The sequence below is a fragment of the Sylvia atricapilla genome, chromosome 17 (assembly GCF_009819655.1).
Source record: "Sylvia atricapilla isolate bSylAtr1 chromosome 17, bSylAtr1.pri, whole genome shotgun sequence".
NCBI lineage: Eukaryota > Metazoa > Chordata > Aves > Passeriformes > Sylviidae > Sylvia > Sylvia atricapilla.
The window spans coordinates 14,066,934-14,085,630 of record NC_089156.1 but is presented as its reverse complement, the minus strand read 5'-3'; the positions used below and the strand labels follow the sequence as shown (position 1 = coordinate 14,085,630).

Below are 18,697 nucleotides of genomic sequence, written 5' to 3'. Positions count from 1 at the left end.
TGCAACCATACATTACACCCCAGCATCACACTCTACTATCTCGGGCCCAGTTTAAGCTTTTCTTTCTTGTCACCTCTGAGCTATGCTCAAAGGTCTCAGAAACAACACACTGCCCTTAAGCCCTTGGTTCTGCACCACTGAACACAGTAAAAAAGTGAAATTACCTTGATTTTTCTTACACAGAACTAAAGTGATCCCTACATCACATAAGGACACAGCTGGAGAGCTGAGATCTGAACACACTCCCACCTGGAGCCAGCCCAGTGCTCTGGCTATGCCATGGTTCTGCTTTACTTCGGGAGTTCCAAAATCTTCAGCTTCATTTTTCCCACTTTCAGTTGCCCTGCTTGGCACGTTAATATGATGTTATAAGGTCCATGTTAATATGGTGTTATAAGGTTATTCCTCCTGGTCAGGAAACATGCTGTCTGAGAGGACAGTGACAGATGACAAGCCCATTTTGTGAACAGTTGCTAATTATCAAAGCCTTTTGATAATATTTTTCCAAATAAACTAACACAGAGGTAGAAAACTCAGTGCAATTAGCAGAAGTGCCCAAGGCCTGATGCTGTGCACTTGGACAGAGTTTAATTAGTGAAACAGCAACGTTTTTGTACAAATCTTGACAACTAAAGCCAGCAGCTAATAACATTTACAATGGTAGGCTAAATTGTGGCCAGATAAAAATTGTAATGAATATAAATTAAAACTTAAACTATAACACGGATTTCTAAAGGCACCTGCAAATCTCTCTGACCAGCAGCATTTGGGGACAGCAGAGCTGTGTGCAGACAGAGTTCAGGTTATATTTTGGTTGTGTGAGGATTGTTTTGTTATTTTTCTTCTTGCTTTAACTCAAAAAGCTGAAATACTTCTAAATTTTGTAGCAGTCAACACATAAACAACAGCACACCCATAAACAACCCTTCCTCATGCCACTACATGTAATTTCTGTATCCCTGTTTTTGCCTGTGGCCTCACAAGAATCCTTCCAGCCATGAGCAGATACCCACAAGGACACACTGATTCCATGTCTTCCTTCATCCATGGAGAACGTAGGCTGAAGGACACATTGGGCTGAACTTCTCTCTCTCTGCAAGCCAACAAGTCACTGGCAGCCTGCAGGAAGGGGAAGCACTCACAGGACTCTCCAGTTCTCACAGCAGCAACTCCCTTGAGCCTGCAGGTGGGAACCTGTGTCCCTCTCCAATCAAGCTTTTGTTATGAACATGGGTCAATAAAGATAACAGTAGATTCTGAAATTTGGAGCTCCTCTTTCTCACCAAGTTTTGTCACGAAAACTCCAAGCAATATAATTTATAATACTACATAGAAAAAGCAAATCCCTCCACTTTTTCTGCAGCAGCAGAGAGCTTTTGCTCTCCCTTTGGTGAGGGTAAGAATTTCTGCAGAACACCTTTCAATGCTACTCCAAGGGAATGAGATGATTATTTTTGCTGACAGCACCAGCCCCTCTCCCTTTTTCCCACTCCATGCAACATGTCATGAGCTTCACATGTAAAAATAAACATTTTACAGCAAGAAATTAGCCTGTTATGGTTTCTGTTGATGAGGAGAATCGAAAGGGCAGACTGGCACCATGCTACAAATTAACTGCTTAATATATTCTTTTTCTCCTTTCTGAGTTTTCATGGGCACTTTGAGACACTGCAGATGCTCATACCTTAGACAGCCCAATTAAAAATAAAGTTACATTCAGTGATTCAGTGTTACAATACAGCACTTTTAGCATTTATAGCATTTTTCCTTGTTATTTCAGGACATCAGTGGTTGATAGAATAAAACACAATCAATTTGATTTTGCTGGTCATGGGGCTCACTTCCTCTCCATTTGCAGGCTGCTGACTTTTTTGAGAGGAATTTTTTTACATCACAATATGTTTCATTTTCTTCCTAAAACCAGGGTTCTGGTAGCTGTGCTTACAGTCACAGAACCTATGACCTATGCACTTTAAGATTTAACCCACAGCTGTCCCTCCTCTCTTAAAAGAATTAAAATCTCCTGAATCTTTCAGTTGTCAGCATTGCTTTCTGAAAGCAGTCCTGAAATATTTGTCCCATGAATCAGTAATAGCTCAGTGCCAGTGTGAAGAACAGATGTGCCAGAGCAGTGCAGCAAACAGAGGCAATATCTTGTACAATTTATCTTTACAACAGGACAGCACCACATCCTCTCCTCCCCGCCCCTGGGCAGGCAGTGAATGGCCTCATCCCCAACGGGCATTACTTAACCTTTATTTTCATGCTGCTTTGACTGGTAAATAAGGAACACTTCCCTCTTCTCCTGCCACTGTCTGAAGCCATGCCTAACAAAACCACATGTGGAACTCAAATTAGACCTGCCTTCCAACAAGCAGACACCTCTACACAACATCATTTGACATGCTGAGTGATCATCCAGGGTGCTTTCCAGAGAGTCCAGCTACATGCTGAACACTGAAATACCCCTCTAAGAAGGTGGAGAACAGGAAGTGTGGTTCACATGTCATTATTATTTATTGGCAGATCATTCACAGTCCTGGGCTCTGTGGTATGGATAGAAATATTTGAAAGGCTTTTTTGAAAGACCACATTTTGAAAGAGCCCAATCCAAAGACCAGGCATTTTCAAGGAGATTCTGCACAACCTCCCCACTGTTAATTTCTGTCGAGGCAATAGACAATGTATGGAGAGATTTTTGTAACAGTGAACAAGATTTTGGCTGAACTTAAACTATGTGATATGGTTAGATAAGTAACTATATAAGAACAAGTAATGGGAAGCTGTTTCTTAAGGTAACAGGTCATTTATAGAAGACTGCTGAGAAGATGCTTTTGTGCTACTGACAATGCCCAAATGAAATCAGAGACTCTTCAGTAACTTTACAGAAACTGCAGATAGAACCTACATTGCTGAAGCTTTTATTAAGGTGTAAAACTCATTACTAGCAAAGGGCTAAAAGCTGTAAAACTTTGGTCTTGAAAGTTCTAGTGTTCAGGTGATGAAAGACCTTGAAGAACTGCATTTTGAATGAGCTGTCAGGTTCAGAGTTAGAACTGAGCTTCGAGGTACTCATTAGAAATTCAGGATAGGGTACTACTTTAAATGGAACAAGCTGGACCAGTCATAAGTGAGTCAGTAGCCAAGCAGAATGCACATACCACAAATAAAAAAGTACTTAGAGGCTTCTAAGGACTTGCTGCTTTCATCCATCAGAGCTCCACTTACCAACAAAACAACAAATTATAGACTGCATGGAGATAACTCGGCCACCAGCGCATTAAAGGACCAAGAATGTATTTCCTTGAGCAACAAATCAATTGGTGGCTGCCCAAACCTGTTGCTTTTTCCAGACTTGGCAAGATGTTTTTGACAGTCTTCAGCAAGGTGAGATGGGAAGAGACAACATGAAAAACAGCAGCCATTGCCTTGAGGCAGTGCACAGTTACAGAACACTGGCAGATGAGCTCTGATAAACACCTCCCCACTGATAAACAGCAGCACAACTCTCAGGGCCAGTGCGAATTCAAACAGAGAAGGGAGCCACACAAGATCATATATTGCTTGCAATGGCAGTTCCAAGAAAACTATTAACTAACAAACTCACAGGCTTTCACAACTCATGATTAAACTGAGTAAACTGGTAGCTTCTTTTATGCAAATACATTTTGTTCTGGGAATGTAGAACAATACTGGGGCATCTAAAGGACCTATATTCCTCTGTCATTATTACTCCATTACACTTAAATCCTGCACATTTTACCACAAAAATCCAAGGGGATAAGAGATTTACAGCTAGAACTGTATCTCTGGAGTAGCTATGTTTTCACTCCGTGTTGAGTATCCACTGTGAGGTTTCCAGGTGAGGTCAAGGTGATAAAGCTCTCTGATTTCCCTGAAGCACGAATATCTTACCAAAAAAGGACTGCAATGATACCATTGTAACATAGGCTTCGCTCAGCCCAACATTTTTTTAAAGCAACACCTTACAATTTGCATAAAAATACTTTAATCTCTGCACTTGGTGATTTATAATCTTCACTGTGCATAAGCTGGAAAACTCAAAGACCTGCAGACAGTGTACTTTCGATTGCCTCAGCAGCTTAAGGCTGAAATATCACCTCTCCCTTACTTGACTCAAGGCGGCAAAATGCTCCTTTTTCCATCAGTCCTTGCAATATGAATTTTTCCTTTCCATTTTATCTTAGAAAAGGATTTAGAACTTCAGAAAGGAAGAGCTAAGGTTCAAATTTTGTTTCCTTTCTTGTTACAGCAAACCCTCTGACCTATTTCTTGATCAGTTATGGGTAAGTTTTTCCCAAGCTTTAGCATTTCTGGAGGAGTAAAGCTGTTATAACAAGCCAGTAATTTAACGGAAACTGCCACAATCACCCTAGGTGCCATATCCTAATAAATAGTATTGCAGATACACATCTTTGGATTGCATTTTGAAATGAGAAACCCCAAATCCTCCTATGTTTTAATAGAGTAAATATGAGCATTTATGGAACTTCTCCTTGGAAAAAGACATCCTTAGAATTTATTTAACAGGAGAAGAAAAATCTGAGATCCCCAGATAACACCGATTTCCCTGCAGTGAGGTCTCATATCTGCCACTCTGTGCTCTCTGGGGTGATCAGCACCTTCCTCCAGCCTTGCATACTGGGATTGCTTTTACCCAAGCAGGCAGCTGTATCTGAAACACCGTGAAATATCAACAAGAACTCACTTCCTATGCAGAGATCATCAGTTTAACACTCAGTTTAAAGAGAAAAATGAGTTTGTCAGCAGGCAACCATTGCATGCAGAGCCATTTTGTCCTTATCAGAGAAAAGTCCTAGCACGTCTTCTGAGGAAAGTGTGGCAGGAAGCCAGAGACAGCAGATTATCACCATCACTTTTAAAATTGTCTGGCAGAGCTTTTTATAAATGTTTGTCATGCTGCATGTTCAGGATTAATTGTTGCCAAGAGATTATCACCTTCATCCAAATTAAAGATATTAAATTAATACCAGGGAAGTTTGAAGTACCCTGAAAGGTAAAAGTGGATTTGTTATAAATGCTCACAACTTGCTTTAAGATTTCACAAAATGCAGTAAGGCGCATATACCCTCTGTGTGATCCAGAGCAGGGAAAATTAAGGCAAAAAGCAAAGACATGCTTTGCATCAAGATTTATCAGGAATCCTTCGATGGTTCAAGCAGAGTAACAACAACAGCAATACCACTCCAGTTGCTACCAGAAAGACAAAAAGCTCATCAGCATGCAGGCAGATTTTAATTTCCAACCAAATGCTCCAATAAAGCCTTTCCTTTTACATCTAATACTTCACTGCACTACACTTGTGAAAGGATCTGTCTAAAAGCAAAACGAGATACTCAGAACATATTTGTATTTAAATCACAAATGGAAAAAAAAATTTTGGAAAACCAAACCTAGTTGCTGACAACTCATGAGCTGTCACAGTGCTTTCCTCATGGCTACTCAGAGCCTGCTTTCCTCCAACTGAAGTGCTCCTGATTTTTTAACTACTTCTTGCAGCAATCTTGTGTATTTCTCATCAGAAAAAAAAAAAATCTGGCAATACAGCCAGGTGATCCAGGGCCTTTTTAGGCCCAGTGGTGCACGGAATCATGGCAAGGAATTGAGTACATGCAGTTTTGTGCATGCGAACTGGGCTGTGAGATGCCATCTGATCCAGAACCAGACCCGTGGTCACCCTTAGGGATTGTGCTGCAAATTCATACCTGGAAAACAGACATTTGAAAATTTCCCAATTTCAAGTTTTTAAGACACTTTCCCGATGCTGGTCACACATTCTCCTGATATACCAGACACCTGAAACTGCACTCACTGTATCACAAGCTCCATGCTCTATTTACACGTAGCTACAACACGGCCGGTGCCTATGGAGAGACCAGAAAAAGCAGCATTGATTTTCAAATGGGAAATTAGTCTGGCAAAGCAGTTCAAACCCTCTTAATATGCTAAAAATGTCCATTCTGGCAGGAAAGAGAAAAAAAATAGCATAATGAAAACACTACTACTTTTTAGAGAATATAGCTCCCCATGAGAGAGTGCTAAATGCAAACAAATCTCAGTAAAAAATAAAGACTGTATAAAAATGCAGTTTAATCTCAGTTTTTTCTGGAGCTAAACATTCCATCTCCCTGCATATCACAAAAGGGAGCAAGGAAAAGAAAAAAGACTGGAAAGCTTGCTCATAGGAAGAGAAAGTATTTTAAGAAGTGATTAAAGCAACAAACTTCCCAAAGAGAATAAATCTGCACAGCAGCAGCCAAACAAGCTGCCTAGTCTATTTTATCGAAGAGCTGGTTTTTTTTTCCTATTACTTGACAAACGACTGGCATCCAAGCTGCCAATTATTTAACCATGGTGGGACTTTTAACTCTGTTAAGGGGAGAAAAAGATAGCTGCTGTAAATTCCAATGCTGCACAACAATCTACAACTGCTGTCTTGAAATCTACTTTATGACCTTTTTTATCTGTCTCTGCTAGTACTGTTTCACCAACTGGTGCAGAGGAAATGATGCCTCTCTGGAACTGGTTGAAAAAAGTTAATAGGTCTATGTCAGCAAAACACAAGTTGGTAAGTATGAAAGTTGTTATCACTTTTCCAACTGTATGAAAGTTGTTAAATCAGAAAAATGCTGGATTTCTATACAGGATGCCGGATGAATGTCCAAAAATGTCCTCTTTTCTGTACTTAAGTAGAGAGAACAAGGTACACTAAGACAGTGGGGCTACTGACCGTTAGTTATTGACTTCAAAGGGTCAGCTCTTCACATGAAGGCTCCCAGATCTTTCTAACTCATGGACAGAAATTCACATCCTTTGTTCAAAAATGGTCTACTACTGACATCCACGTAACCAAGCATTCTTCTGAGATCATCCTGTGCATGAAGGAAGAGAAACAGTATTTCTCAGCTTAAGGTGGTCAGCAGGCAAGACAGTTGTCAAATTAAAAAGCAGAAAATAATAAACAAAATCCTATTATTTTTGTAACAAAACCCAACCGTAAACAATTAAGGATGCCACAAAAACTCTAGCTAATGAAAGATGTTTCCTTCTTTATTATTGTGTAATACTTTTCACAGAAACATAGTATTTACAAATATACACATATAGACTGCTGATCATAAAATGTTATTGAAGAATTAGTCAAAAAATCAATTTACAAAACCCAAAAACTTTTCAAAGATATTCTGGCTGAAAAAATTTAATGAAATTTCAAGGAGATGCTTTTGTACAGAAAGATAGCTTTTAGCTTCTTGAGTTCTGGTAAATCAGGCGAGTTGTGAACCAAGTGAGCCAAGCTCAGCTGTATGTTTGAGATGAGGCAGTTCTTTTCCAATCGTTCTTTTCACACAAGTTCTTGATGGTCAGTTCCAACAGGTCTCAGGAGGCACTGGTTTGGATGTTTTTGGAAGCTGCAAGCATTGCTCTCACTTTGGCCATAAGATCCTGTAGAAAATAAAAGGAAAGTGATCAGACATGTCTGAGCTTTGAATAAAACTAAAACACATGACTGCAAAAACCTGCATGAAAGGGTTAGTGTGCATTCCAGTCACAAGGGATACTTGGAGTCACGACTATCAAATGTCTATCTCCTAGGCTAAATGAGTCAAATAATTTGGAGAAAGTTCCTATGGCATCAACTGAAGTCTGGTTTTACCAAAACGCAACAAAGTGCTCTGCATAAATATTTTAAGCAGTTTCTATACAACAAAGTACAGAAATCACATCAATTGAAATAGAAAAACTATGACCATATCTTCAAAGAAATCCTGTAATCAACAGAATTTCTAACCACTGGAGGTTTATAAGAGGAAAAAGAAAAGAGAAAAAGAAAAGAGAAAAAGAGAGAGATGATAACAAAAGAATGTAACAATTACTCTAAAACAGAAAGGATTTTTCTCTTGCTTTGTAAATCTGAACCAAAAAATCTACACTGTAGAAACATTTTCTCATATGACAGAGTGACTGTAAAACCAAACAGACTCTGTCTTGTCTGAGCATTCAGCTGGAACAGCATTACAAAAAGAAATGAAATTTCATGTAAACAGCATCGAATAACTGGATTGCAAAAAATGACGACAAAATAAAAAGTGTGTATCGGTAATGCATCAGTTACTTAAACATTTGTTCACAAATGCAATATAAATAAATTCCTTAGTGCTTTAAAGCATTTTGCATTTGAAGTTCTCAAAACACCCCAGTGGGGAATTTAGCATCATTATTCCTTCTGCTTTACAGATGTAAGGATCTGAATAAGAAAATATACTGACTTGGTTAGGGTCAGCCAGCACAATGGCAGCACAACAATCCAATAATTAGTTAAATTCCATTTTTTGGAGCTCTTAATGATAAAGAGATGCTAAACTTATCTGTGTTGGGAAATATCTTGCAGATCCACTAAGTTTCATTCCTACTTTTTACAAATAGCAACCAAGAACTGTATTTTCATACAGTAATCATTTCTTCTTCTACAGCTGCACTGCAAACCAGCAGTCTAGTATTAAACTAGGAAATGCCATGCCATTAGCAACATTTAACCCAAAAATGCATAAAGCAATGACCTAACCCGGCTCGATTAAAATTGAAAGGACAGCATCTGAGAAGCATCAAAATTATTGTTTCCCTAAGCAAACAGATTCAAAAAGACAGTGAACATGCATCTACATCATATGTGAGTTCAGAATTGCCCAAGGTAGTAAGAGAAGAAAACAATATGCTGGACATAGTTAATTAGGCAACACTCTGAATTTGCCTATTTGTACCTGAGTGATTTTGCTCTGCACTGACGAAACAATTGCTGAAGAGATTTGGCCATCTTTTTCCTGAGAAACTCCCCTAAAAAATAAAATCAGAAATTTACGGTAGAAATTTTGAAAATGTATTTCACTCACCATCTTGATTAGGATTCTACTGTACATGTCTCTCATTTGTCAGTTAATAGTTCTCTCAGTCAACTAGAGGATGTAAGTCAAGGTGAGAAAAATCACTTGTACAACTGCTCAGACAAATCTGAACAGCAGTCTGAGAATTTTTAACAGGACTGTTCTATATTCTAGAAATAATTTAATCATGAATCTTGACATATGTTACAATTCATACCACTCTATTAAAGTTCTACTTCAAAGAGTTATCCCATTTAATGAAGGCTTCCAACTTCCAACTTAGAAATAGGTTGCAGAATTTTCTGCACCAGTTTTCCTGTTAAGAGTAGATCGAGATACTTACTCCAGAAAGCAAAAGAGATCCAACACCTTCATCAGACGAATGCAGACAGTGCAGTGCTCCCAGTGACTTTCACTTTTGATAAGCAGACATTGCACACACACAGAGCTCCTCACCCCACGACCCTGGTCACAGACACCCTGACAGTCAAGGGATAGCAGCACTGCAGTATGACAGTAACAGAGCACGGTACCTGGAGCGTTCCTGGCTGGATTCCCTGCTCTCCACAGGAGAGACACTAGTTGAATGTACAGAATTTTTGTGTGTGGATGGTTTGTCTGGTGACATGGATGGTGAGGGAGACCTAGCTCTGGATTTAGTACGTGATCTAGACCGCCTCTTCTTCTTCTTTTCATGGGGACTTCTGTGAGAAGAAAATATTTTATTGAAGAATATTTAAAGCAATATTACACTAGCTAAGCTGAAGATACTTTTCACACTTCTAAAAGCTTATGTACCCTCTTCTGCAGATGTTTCTCTTGCATTCATCAAGCATTAGTCTTATCCAATACCACACGTTTACAGTTGTACAAAATACTTTCTCAGAAGCTCCTTTTAATATATTACATTAGGCAACTGCTGGCTCCTGAGGTTCTCACTTGGAATGCTGCTTCATGGGTGCGCAGCAATTACTGGCCAGCATTTGACCACTTGCAAGACGACAACAAAAAGCCTTGCATTGGAGATTTGCAGAATAACTTTGCTAGAGGAAAGTTCCTTCCCAAACATCAGACACTTAGAATGCAATAAGAAATATAAGAGTTCATATCCCTGACAATTTTCCTAGCCCATAAAATAAACAAGAACATGAAATTATGGCTATGTAAAATATCTACAAGGCAAATCCACAGTTGGTTTGGTTTTTATAAGAAAAACCCCCTCTTTCCTTGTGATCCAACCTGCAATGCAACAAACCACAGGATCAAAATTTCAAATGAGCTGTTGTACTGCACTCAGACTAATCTGGACCTAGCAGTGTGCCTAAGTGCAAACTCTTTGCAACCTGGAAATTAGATCCACAAATATTTGTCAGCATGAAAGCTGAAACAAAGGACTTATGGGAACCTGATGTGTTCATTACTGACAGAAGGGAACAGAGATAGTCACCTCACAGGCAATATTAAGCGAATTCAATTATTAATATATTAAAGATGAAACTATCAAACTTTTTTACCTGGTTATGAACTTATGTCTGTATGATTTACATACTGGTATTGATATTACTATAATTAGAATAACTAGAATGATGCCTTAATTAGAGGTAGGCAATACTTCGTTGTAGGCATTTCTCTATTGTATGCACTCCTAGAAGTTCATTCAAAAGAATGTTGTTGAAGCTTCTAGTACATCTTAAAACACTAAAACTTTCAGCCACCTTTCAAATATTACATTATTAATTCCTTTACTTTGATTTTTCATGGGAATTTTCTACTTTAAAAGGTGCTATGCTGTAACACATTGAGTTTCCACATAAATAGCATACAACTCTGATGCATAGAATTTACCCCACATTTTTAATACGGTATTTTTACATAGAATTTATTATATAGAATTTATATAAAATTTAACATTCAAGACTTAAAATTGCAAAACTTCCTTACACTTTTCTTGCGTAAATAATGATTCAGTGGCAGACAAAAGACTGCAGAGCCTCTAACATTTTCATCACTACACAAAACCATCAGCTACAAAGTCAGTTATTCCTTGACCAGCTACGTACTTTAATTGCTTATTTTATTAAAACATCATCATGAAACCACCTGTGGACAGATTTCATATTTAAATATGGAAAATCTTGGCAGACATTTGTCATGCAAGAAAAGTATTTTACTCTAAGCTTTTTCACTGTTTTTCATCTCAGATTATGATGAACAAATAGAACATCTGAATGATGAAGAATCTGTTTCATAATTGAACATGCAAACTGGTCCATCACATTTTTACTTGAAAATTTAACATGTCAGGGCTGAAACAGTTTTTGATTGAAGTTCTGCAGTCAGAGCTGCAAAATGTTCTTATCTATGTTTAACTACAATACTCCTCCTTCAGTCTACAGCTTCTGTACTTACTCCCATATTTTATCGTACAACTTTCTGCTTTCCTGTTTGAGGCAAAACAGTTTAAAACTTTGACCTATATAATCAATATTATTCATAGAGGAATGTAGTTTGTTACACAGTTACCGTTATAATTTACAACCTGGAGTGGCACAATTCTAAAAAACCTTTATAGTTTAAAATGCTGAATGGTCAAGCAGCAGACACACCAACACAGAATTAAAAGCAGCATGTGGATGTGAAAAATGATTCTGTTGTGCACTTATAAGAAAACAAACATTATAAGCTCCCACATCTTTTCTGCTTAACCGAATTTGCATGAATTCCACAGGAGCCTCTATTATCTTCATTTGATGGATGTTAAAAACTGAATCAGTTGAAGTATACTTAGGAAGTTCTCAATTATATCTACCACACATCAACGAATTACAGGTTATCAAGAGATGTGAAGTTGTCATAAGAAACAATAGATTTTTTTTAATGAAGCTGAGAGTGATCTCTTTCTTTCTTATTCCACAAGACAGACAGAGAAAGAAGTTGAAGATTAAATACCATTTTGATTATAATAGTTTAAGGGAGACTATATGCAGGCTGCTCTCAAAATGACACCTCGATTCATACTTCACATTCCAGTACGCCAGTAAAGTAACTGCAAAATACCTGTTTGCTAAATCAGGGTTGCCCTTATTTATGCAGATACGATGCAATGTCAAGCAAATTGACATCATAGCTGCATTATGACCTGTGCAGAGGTCATACAGCTTGCACAAGCACGGCATGAGAAAATGACCCAACAAGAGGGAAATACGAAACTCCCAGTGAAATCTGAACTCTCGTGGCCAGCAGACAGCAATGTATTAATATCCATCAATTTGACTGGACAGCTGCTATTCAAACATATGCAAGAACAGGGAAGAACAACAAGTACACCCATTTCTTTTCCCCTCCCCTGAAAATTTCTTTTTCTATCGAAATAAATCTCCACAATAACAAAAAGGTTAAGTTCTAGCAAAGGAGTCTACAGGACGGCAGGGATTAAGACTGACAGGAGGGCAGGACCCCGCTGAGCAGGAGCAAGAGGCCTTACTTGGAGCGGGGCCGTTTCCTGCTGTTCCCGGGACTGTTGCTGATGCGATAGGCTGTGGGAACGCTTCTCTCGTCCCTCCGCCGCTCTGGCGTGTGAGCCCTTCTCCGGGGGGACCTTGAGCGTGACCTGAGCAGAGAGAAAATACTCTGAAGTTTGCTTTTTGTTACTTATTTCAAAACTTTTATTTCAGTGGAACTGTGCTTCACCAAATACAAACACACTGTCTTTCAAACACCTATTTTATACCAACATGGTGCATTTAGGCTCCAAGACTTGTCAGCTATGGAAAAATTTCTTGCCTATCCAAGACATTTGAGATGAAGTTATCCATTGCTTTTCACTCCCAATAGGGGGCAAAAAAAAGGAATTTTTTTGGTCTTGTCTGCTATGTCAACTTCTGTATTATTTAATGGAAAAATTTTCTTTTAGTCCAGCCACCTTTTGTGGCAACATAGTTTACTAAATTTGGTATGCAGAAATCCAATTTGCACAAGGCCTGGGATTGGCAGGCCTGACCTTGTCTTCCCAAATTAGCGGTGTGTTTTTAGAACTGCTACCTCACAGAGATAAATACACATTCTTGATGCAGTGCCTATCTGACAAGTCCAGGAAATGTACTAGCACAGCCAATATTTTCACCAGTGTAAGTGACCAACAACCCATTATCAGTGTTGTTTGGCACTAGCACTTTGACTTGAAATACTTTTCCTAGAAAAGTGAGAAGGAGATCAAGAAGAGAAAATAGAAAGCATGCCCAGTTAAGATCAGAGATCTTCAGGTTCACACAATATAGACAATATATACACACCTACAAAGTCCTGAGCCATTTCTGTTACACCTACAACAAAAAAGCCCAACTGAAAAGAAAGTATCACAATGGCAGATAACTGTTGCAAATTAACTGCTTTGACACTTAAAAATCTGATCTTGACCAAGCCATTCAGAAGGATTAAAAAAAGGAAAAAAACCAACAGATTATAAAACTTGGGTTCAGTCAGACACCTTGACATTTTACCAGGATTTCCCTCAAAAGAGCTCCAGCAGTCAAATCTTTTCATTGCCCAAGTTGCCTGATAATTTTTCCACTCTGCTGCTGCTGCCACTGATGAGCTGCTCAGACTCGGCTCCATGCTCAGTGTCGCTGTGGATGCTGTGAGTCTGTGATATGGAGGCACACACTTCATATTCAGACTAAAGTGTCCTAGATTTGGTATTTACTAGAATCCTGAAAAGGCTTAGTCCCTCAACCAAAAGCTGAACCTTAGTGAAACACGCCTGTATGGACCAGCCTAAAAAAAGTCCAAACAATCAGAAAGAAAAAGACATTAGCTTCATTTTTATGAACTGACATTTATTGTTCTACAGCATTCTTCCAGTCACCAAATATTAAGAACTTTGGCCATTTCCTTCAAACAGCTAATCAGTTTGACTGCAATATATACATTATAACTTCCATTAGATTGTAATTCCAGAAAGCACGTTATTCCTTTATGACTTATGCTTAGAAAGGTCCTGAAAGTTCAAAGGGTTATGAAGCTTGGCATGTCTCATTACAAAATTGGAATTAAAATTACATGACTAGACACTGCCTCAGCAATAAGAAAATCACTTTCGGAGGAGAAAAAACCCACCTTCAAACAATCTTTTTTAGCAAAGAACAGCTACTTCCAAGTGTACTAAATTCCTAATACTGAGGCAAAAAGTCTCACACAAACTCTCACAAAGGTGCATCCTATCCAAACTTACTGCAAAGTAATCTGTTAATAAAATATACCATTAATTACTGCTAACAATTCATTAACTGGATATATTACGTGTCTTAGTACTACGCTATTACTAAACAGTATAAAGTAAAGCAGCAATACTGAAAAGAAGCTTAGACTTTCCATCTCTAGTTCAAAACGAACATCCAAATTTCACTAAATCATTTGGCATATAACAAGCGCTTTTGCTTCCCTTCATGTCCTGGCACACCCACAAACCCAGATTTATCTATGGGTAGGAAACAGATGGAGGTGAACATCACTGCTCTTTACAGTTACACCCATGAGCTGGAAGTGCCCACTGCCCACTGCAGCCTGACACTGGGCACCACTGCCAGGAGCAGCTGAGACCCAATTCTGTAACGGTGCTCTGGTGTCCACGAGAAATAAAAACAGTGACTCAGCATTTACTCCATTCACTACATTTGTCACTAAGATACCAAAAATTTCCTTTTCCAAGACAGATTTAATGAATATGCCCCATCTTGTAATAACTATTTATCTCTCTGGGACAGACAAGTCTGTTCTGCAGTACCTTACAGAACTTTGAGACACTGTTTACAGTGTACACGGGCTGGTTTAATCGTCGTGTAGGTCTAGAATTAAAATTGTATGACACCAGGAGCTTCACAGGAGTAATTTTGTTCCAGGAAATAACATGTGTTTATACAGAGAATTGCTGTTAGCACACCACATGCCACAATTAAGCCAATATTATCTGGGTTCTCTATAAAGCTATGGTTTTTAAAACTTGTTTCTGTAAAACAGGTTTGGTTGTTAACCAGAAAAATGAATATGCAAAACATGCTCTGAATCAACTTCATGTTATTGGAACAGAATTTTTCAAGTTTATTACTGCTGAAGATGCATAAGAAAATATAAAAATTGCAACAGTATCAAAATTGTATCTTATCACCAAAGACCATTCTTAAACACAGCAGAGCCTCTAAGTCTCTAACAACACAAAAATAAATGATAAGCATTTCGGAAAAAAAGCGTAAGACTACAAACCAAAAAGGAAGAGCTGGCAAAGTATCCTGAACATTCCTTGAATAAAGAACAAAGAGTGTTACTGCAAATTTCGGTGTTTACCTACACTTCCCACATTTTATCCCCCATTAACTTGTCACAGTAAGTTATATGGTAAAGGTGATTTTTAATCTGCATTTTGAACAGATTAAAATAAGGCAATAATATACCATTAGACTGGGGCATTCAAATAGTGCACAGGCACTCAAAATAGGGCTGTTCCAAAGTAATTTAGCATCACTGTCCACACAGTAGTGACTGTCTCTAAGTGCCATCCACTTAATACAAGATGAACATATTAACATCCAGGAGCAGTTTACACTTTATTCCAAGAGGGTATGGCTCCTTTTACTACTATTCATTCAGCTGGAAGCTGTAATATCCAGTGCTTTGGGATGTTAGGAAAAACACTATTCTAGGTGAAGCTGAAGAATACTGTTCTAGGGAAAACTGATGAGGAAAGAGATGTGAAACATGCCAAGCTTTGAATGAATCAACACACTGCACTGAAATGATTTTATATGAAACAACACTAAAATAAAAACAAATAAAAATAATTAAAAAAAAAAAAAAAAAAAAAAAAAAAAAAAGACAAAACCCAGTAACACCTTCTAGCTAGGCAACAACACTTGCCTTTTTTTGGCAATTGCAAAGGCAAGGTACTATTTTTTGCCTAAACATTTGAGAATCAAAACACATCAGTATCTGACAGGGTTATGAATCAGCCTCTTGCTCTTGATTATTCTACAGTTTTTCTGTTTCAGAGGCAAGAGCTCTAACTTTGCAAATACAGTATGTGAAGGCATAGCAAACACTTTCAATAAAGCACCCCTTCAATCATCACCATTTCTGGTACAAAGCTTTTCTGGTTCAGCTCTAACTCTTGTGAAGTTAAAACATGCAAAATGTTTTCAGTGAAAAAACTGGTGCTGTTTTTCTGCATAATTTTAAAATTCAGTCAGCCAGCATCAAGCTTATTGGACTTCTGAGGTTTTGGAATTCAACAGCTCATCAAGGAAATATCTAACCAGATTTAATCAGGTGCTATGGTGATTCATGATTTTCATGCTCTTATGTGCTTTGTCATTTAATTTGTGCCAAGAGGCAAACTCAAGACAGCAAACACAGATTAGCTCCTGTAGATTACCTATTCTTGATGACTGTTGGTCATGACACAGCACGTCACGACAAGTTTTTGTCAAAGGTCATCAAATGAACAGCATGTCAGACTGATCGTTTTAGTCCAAGCTGAGGTCATTTAATTCCTGGCATCTCTGAATAGTAGAGATTTCTACAGCAAAGTATTGTTCTTAAACTCAAAAATCAAGTATAAACCAGTAAGTTGTAACATGTTAACAATCCTGTTAGTATAGTTAAGATACTTCGTTAAACCAAAAAGCACAAGAAAACGAAAAAGTTTTGGCACACTGCCATCAGGGGCTAAAAGGTCTTTTCAGGGAGCTGTAGGGAAAGAAACAAAGAGGAAGGAGTATATGGTTTCACACGCATCACATACACATGTGGCAGTATTTATATGCACTATTTGCTTGAACTACAAGCCACTTAAGTAGCTACACTGCTCTTTGTACCCTGATCCACAGAATGTACCCTCTCAAAGCCCTTCCTACTGATCACAGTAGCTCCACTGTGGTAGAGCATTCAGATATGACAAATTTTACACACAGTAAACTTCGAAGATGCCTAGATGCAAATATCTTTGACAGAATTTACAGTATCAGTAAAACACAACATACATCGTCTTATAGCTGGATAATTAGCATAGTGTATTTAATCTCATTAATAATTAAGTACAGAGTTAACAGCACAGGGCTACAGTTTTCTGTGGTCTCTCTTTCACCTCTGTTTTCACTCTTCCTGGATTCCTGTCATATCTCTCCTGCATTTCATCCATCATATTTTTACACTTGTCACTCAACTGCTTTGTTTTCTTCTAAGCTTTACTGCTCAACCACCTAGCTCTCTACCTCTATTTCTTATCTGAATATTATCTAAGTTACTTTGCTCCAGTAACAGCCACAGATTTATTAGCAAGTTCTCTTCCTGCTATCATCAAATTCCTACATATTATCACTAAGTATTTCAAAGAACATCACAAAAAAGCATTTACAGGTAAAACTTTCGCACTATGTAATTGGAAATTAATGATTCATTATTTCACTAAAATTATTTTCAAAAGACCTGCGACATCTGATCTGTTCATGCAACATACTGCCTTCAAGGTGACTGTAACCTTTGCAATGGGTATAAAAACATCTATGTAACGGAAGAAGTGCCAAGATGTTTTACATGTTAACCCACACAGAACACTAAATATGCTTGCTTTCCAAACCCACCTTGAATGCCTGACAGTCCTATAGGCAGTGGGAAGTGAGTGTTTTGCTTTTGAATGTGATCTAGACCTGGACTTAGATGATGAATGATACTTGAATGGTGATCGAGATCTTGACCGAGATCTTTTCTTGTGTTTTTTCCTTTTCTTTTCCTTTTCTTCATCCCTAGGAGTATCTCCGCTTCTGTTTGAAGGCCTTTCTGCTTGTTTAACTTCTAAGGTGGGTAACGTTCTGACTGCAGTCACAGGACATGGTATACTACTGACACTCTGAAATCAAAGATAAACAAAGAACAGTGTTCAGTTTCCAAAGTTAGTCAAAGTTAGTTAGTGCTGCACTGGGATTATGTAAAGCGTGCAGAAGTAAGGCTGACGTCTTCAAACACATGCATCCAGCAAAACTTAATGGACGCCTGTACAGTTCCCCAAAGATACACATGCAAGTTGGTATATGCATGCTAAGACTGTCAGCTCAACCAGGACGTAGTTCTGAAGTTTTCATCTTTAGTTTTTAGAAGAAACGTGTTCTAGAAAAATTGGTACTCTCGGGTATCTTTAACCCTATTCACACTTTTTTTAAGTTAAACCTGGAAATACAATCAGGAACTACTGACATTCAAAGCTAAGTTTTAGTGTCACTTTCCTCCATGAACTGTGCTGTTTGGATGACAGCTGGAAGAAAAACAGCAAAATGAACCAGCACTGACAGACTTTATGTCTGAACTTTGCAAAATAAATGTTTTAAATGTGAAAGATTGGGAAGATCACAAAATTTATTAATCTCAAAGACAGAACAGGTTCATGCACAGGTAATGTCCAGTGAATAATTCCAGCTGAAGTAGATTAAGCAAAATCATACCAGAACATTTTCAAATTATCAGCTTGAGTTCCAGAGAATTTTGCTCAACACCTTCTTTAGAACAACTCAGGTCAGGCACTACAGATATGCTCCTCATTTCAAAGCCTGTCATTCCCTCAGCTGCCATTTCAAGGCAACTGGAGAAATCAGTTTCCCTGTCATAATTTCTGCTCCACCTCCTCTGACACTTTCACTGTTTGATACAAGGATACTTACCATGACTAGAATAAAAATTAACACATTAAAATCTGAAATAACCAAATTAGAAAGAGATGATTTTTTCCTTTCTTC

At 38.1% G+C, this 18,697-nt stretch overlaps 1 protein-coding gene across 5 annotated transcripts in view; it reads right to left on the bottom strand.

The window, feature by feature from the left end:
• Positions 1-7,071: 7,071 nt before the first annotated feature.
• The window catches only part of SFSWAP (splicing factor SWAP), a 36,844-nt gene continuing 25,218 nt past the window's right edge, over positions 7,072-18,697 (bottom strand). For 2 of the 5 annotated variants that reach the window (XM_066331778.1, XM_066331779.1), the window contains exons 14-19: positions 17,552-17,817; positions 13,408-13,563; positions 12,406-12,531; positions 9,455-9,625; positions 8,802-8,874; positions 7,072-7,485 (exon numbers count right to left, since the gene is read on the bottom strand). In XM_066331778.1, coding sequence (XP_066187875.1) covers positions 7,420-7,485; positions 8,802-8,874; positions 9,455-9,625; positions 12,406-12,531; positions 13,408-13,563; positions 17,552-17,817 — 858 coding nt within the window. In that variant the 3' untranslated portion in view covers positions 7,072-7,419. Of the gene's footprint in view, positions 7,486-8,801; positions 8,875-9,454; positions 9,626-12,405; positions 12,532-13,407; positions 13,695-17,551; positions 17,818-18,697 lie in introns of those variants that run through there. The other 3 variants (XM_066331781.1, XM_066331782.1, XM_066331783.1) reach the window with 2 other exon arrangements.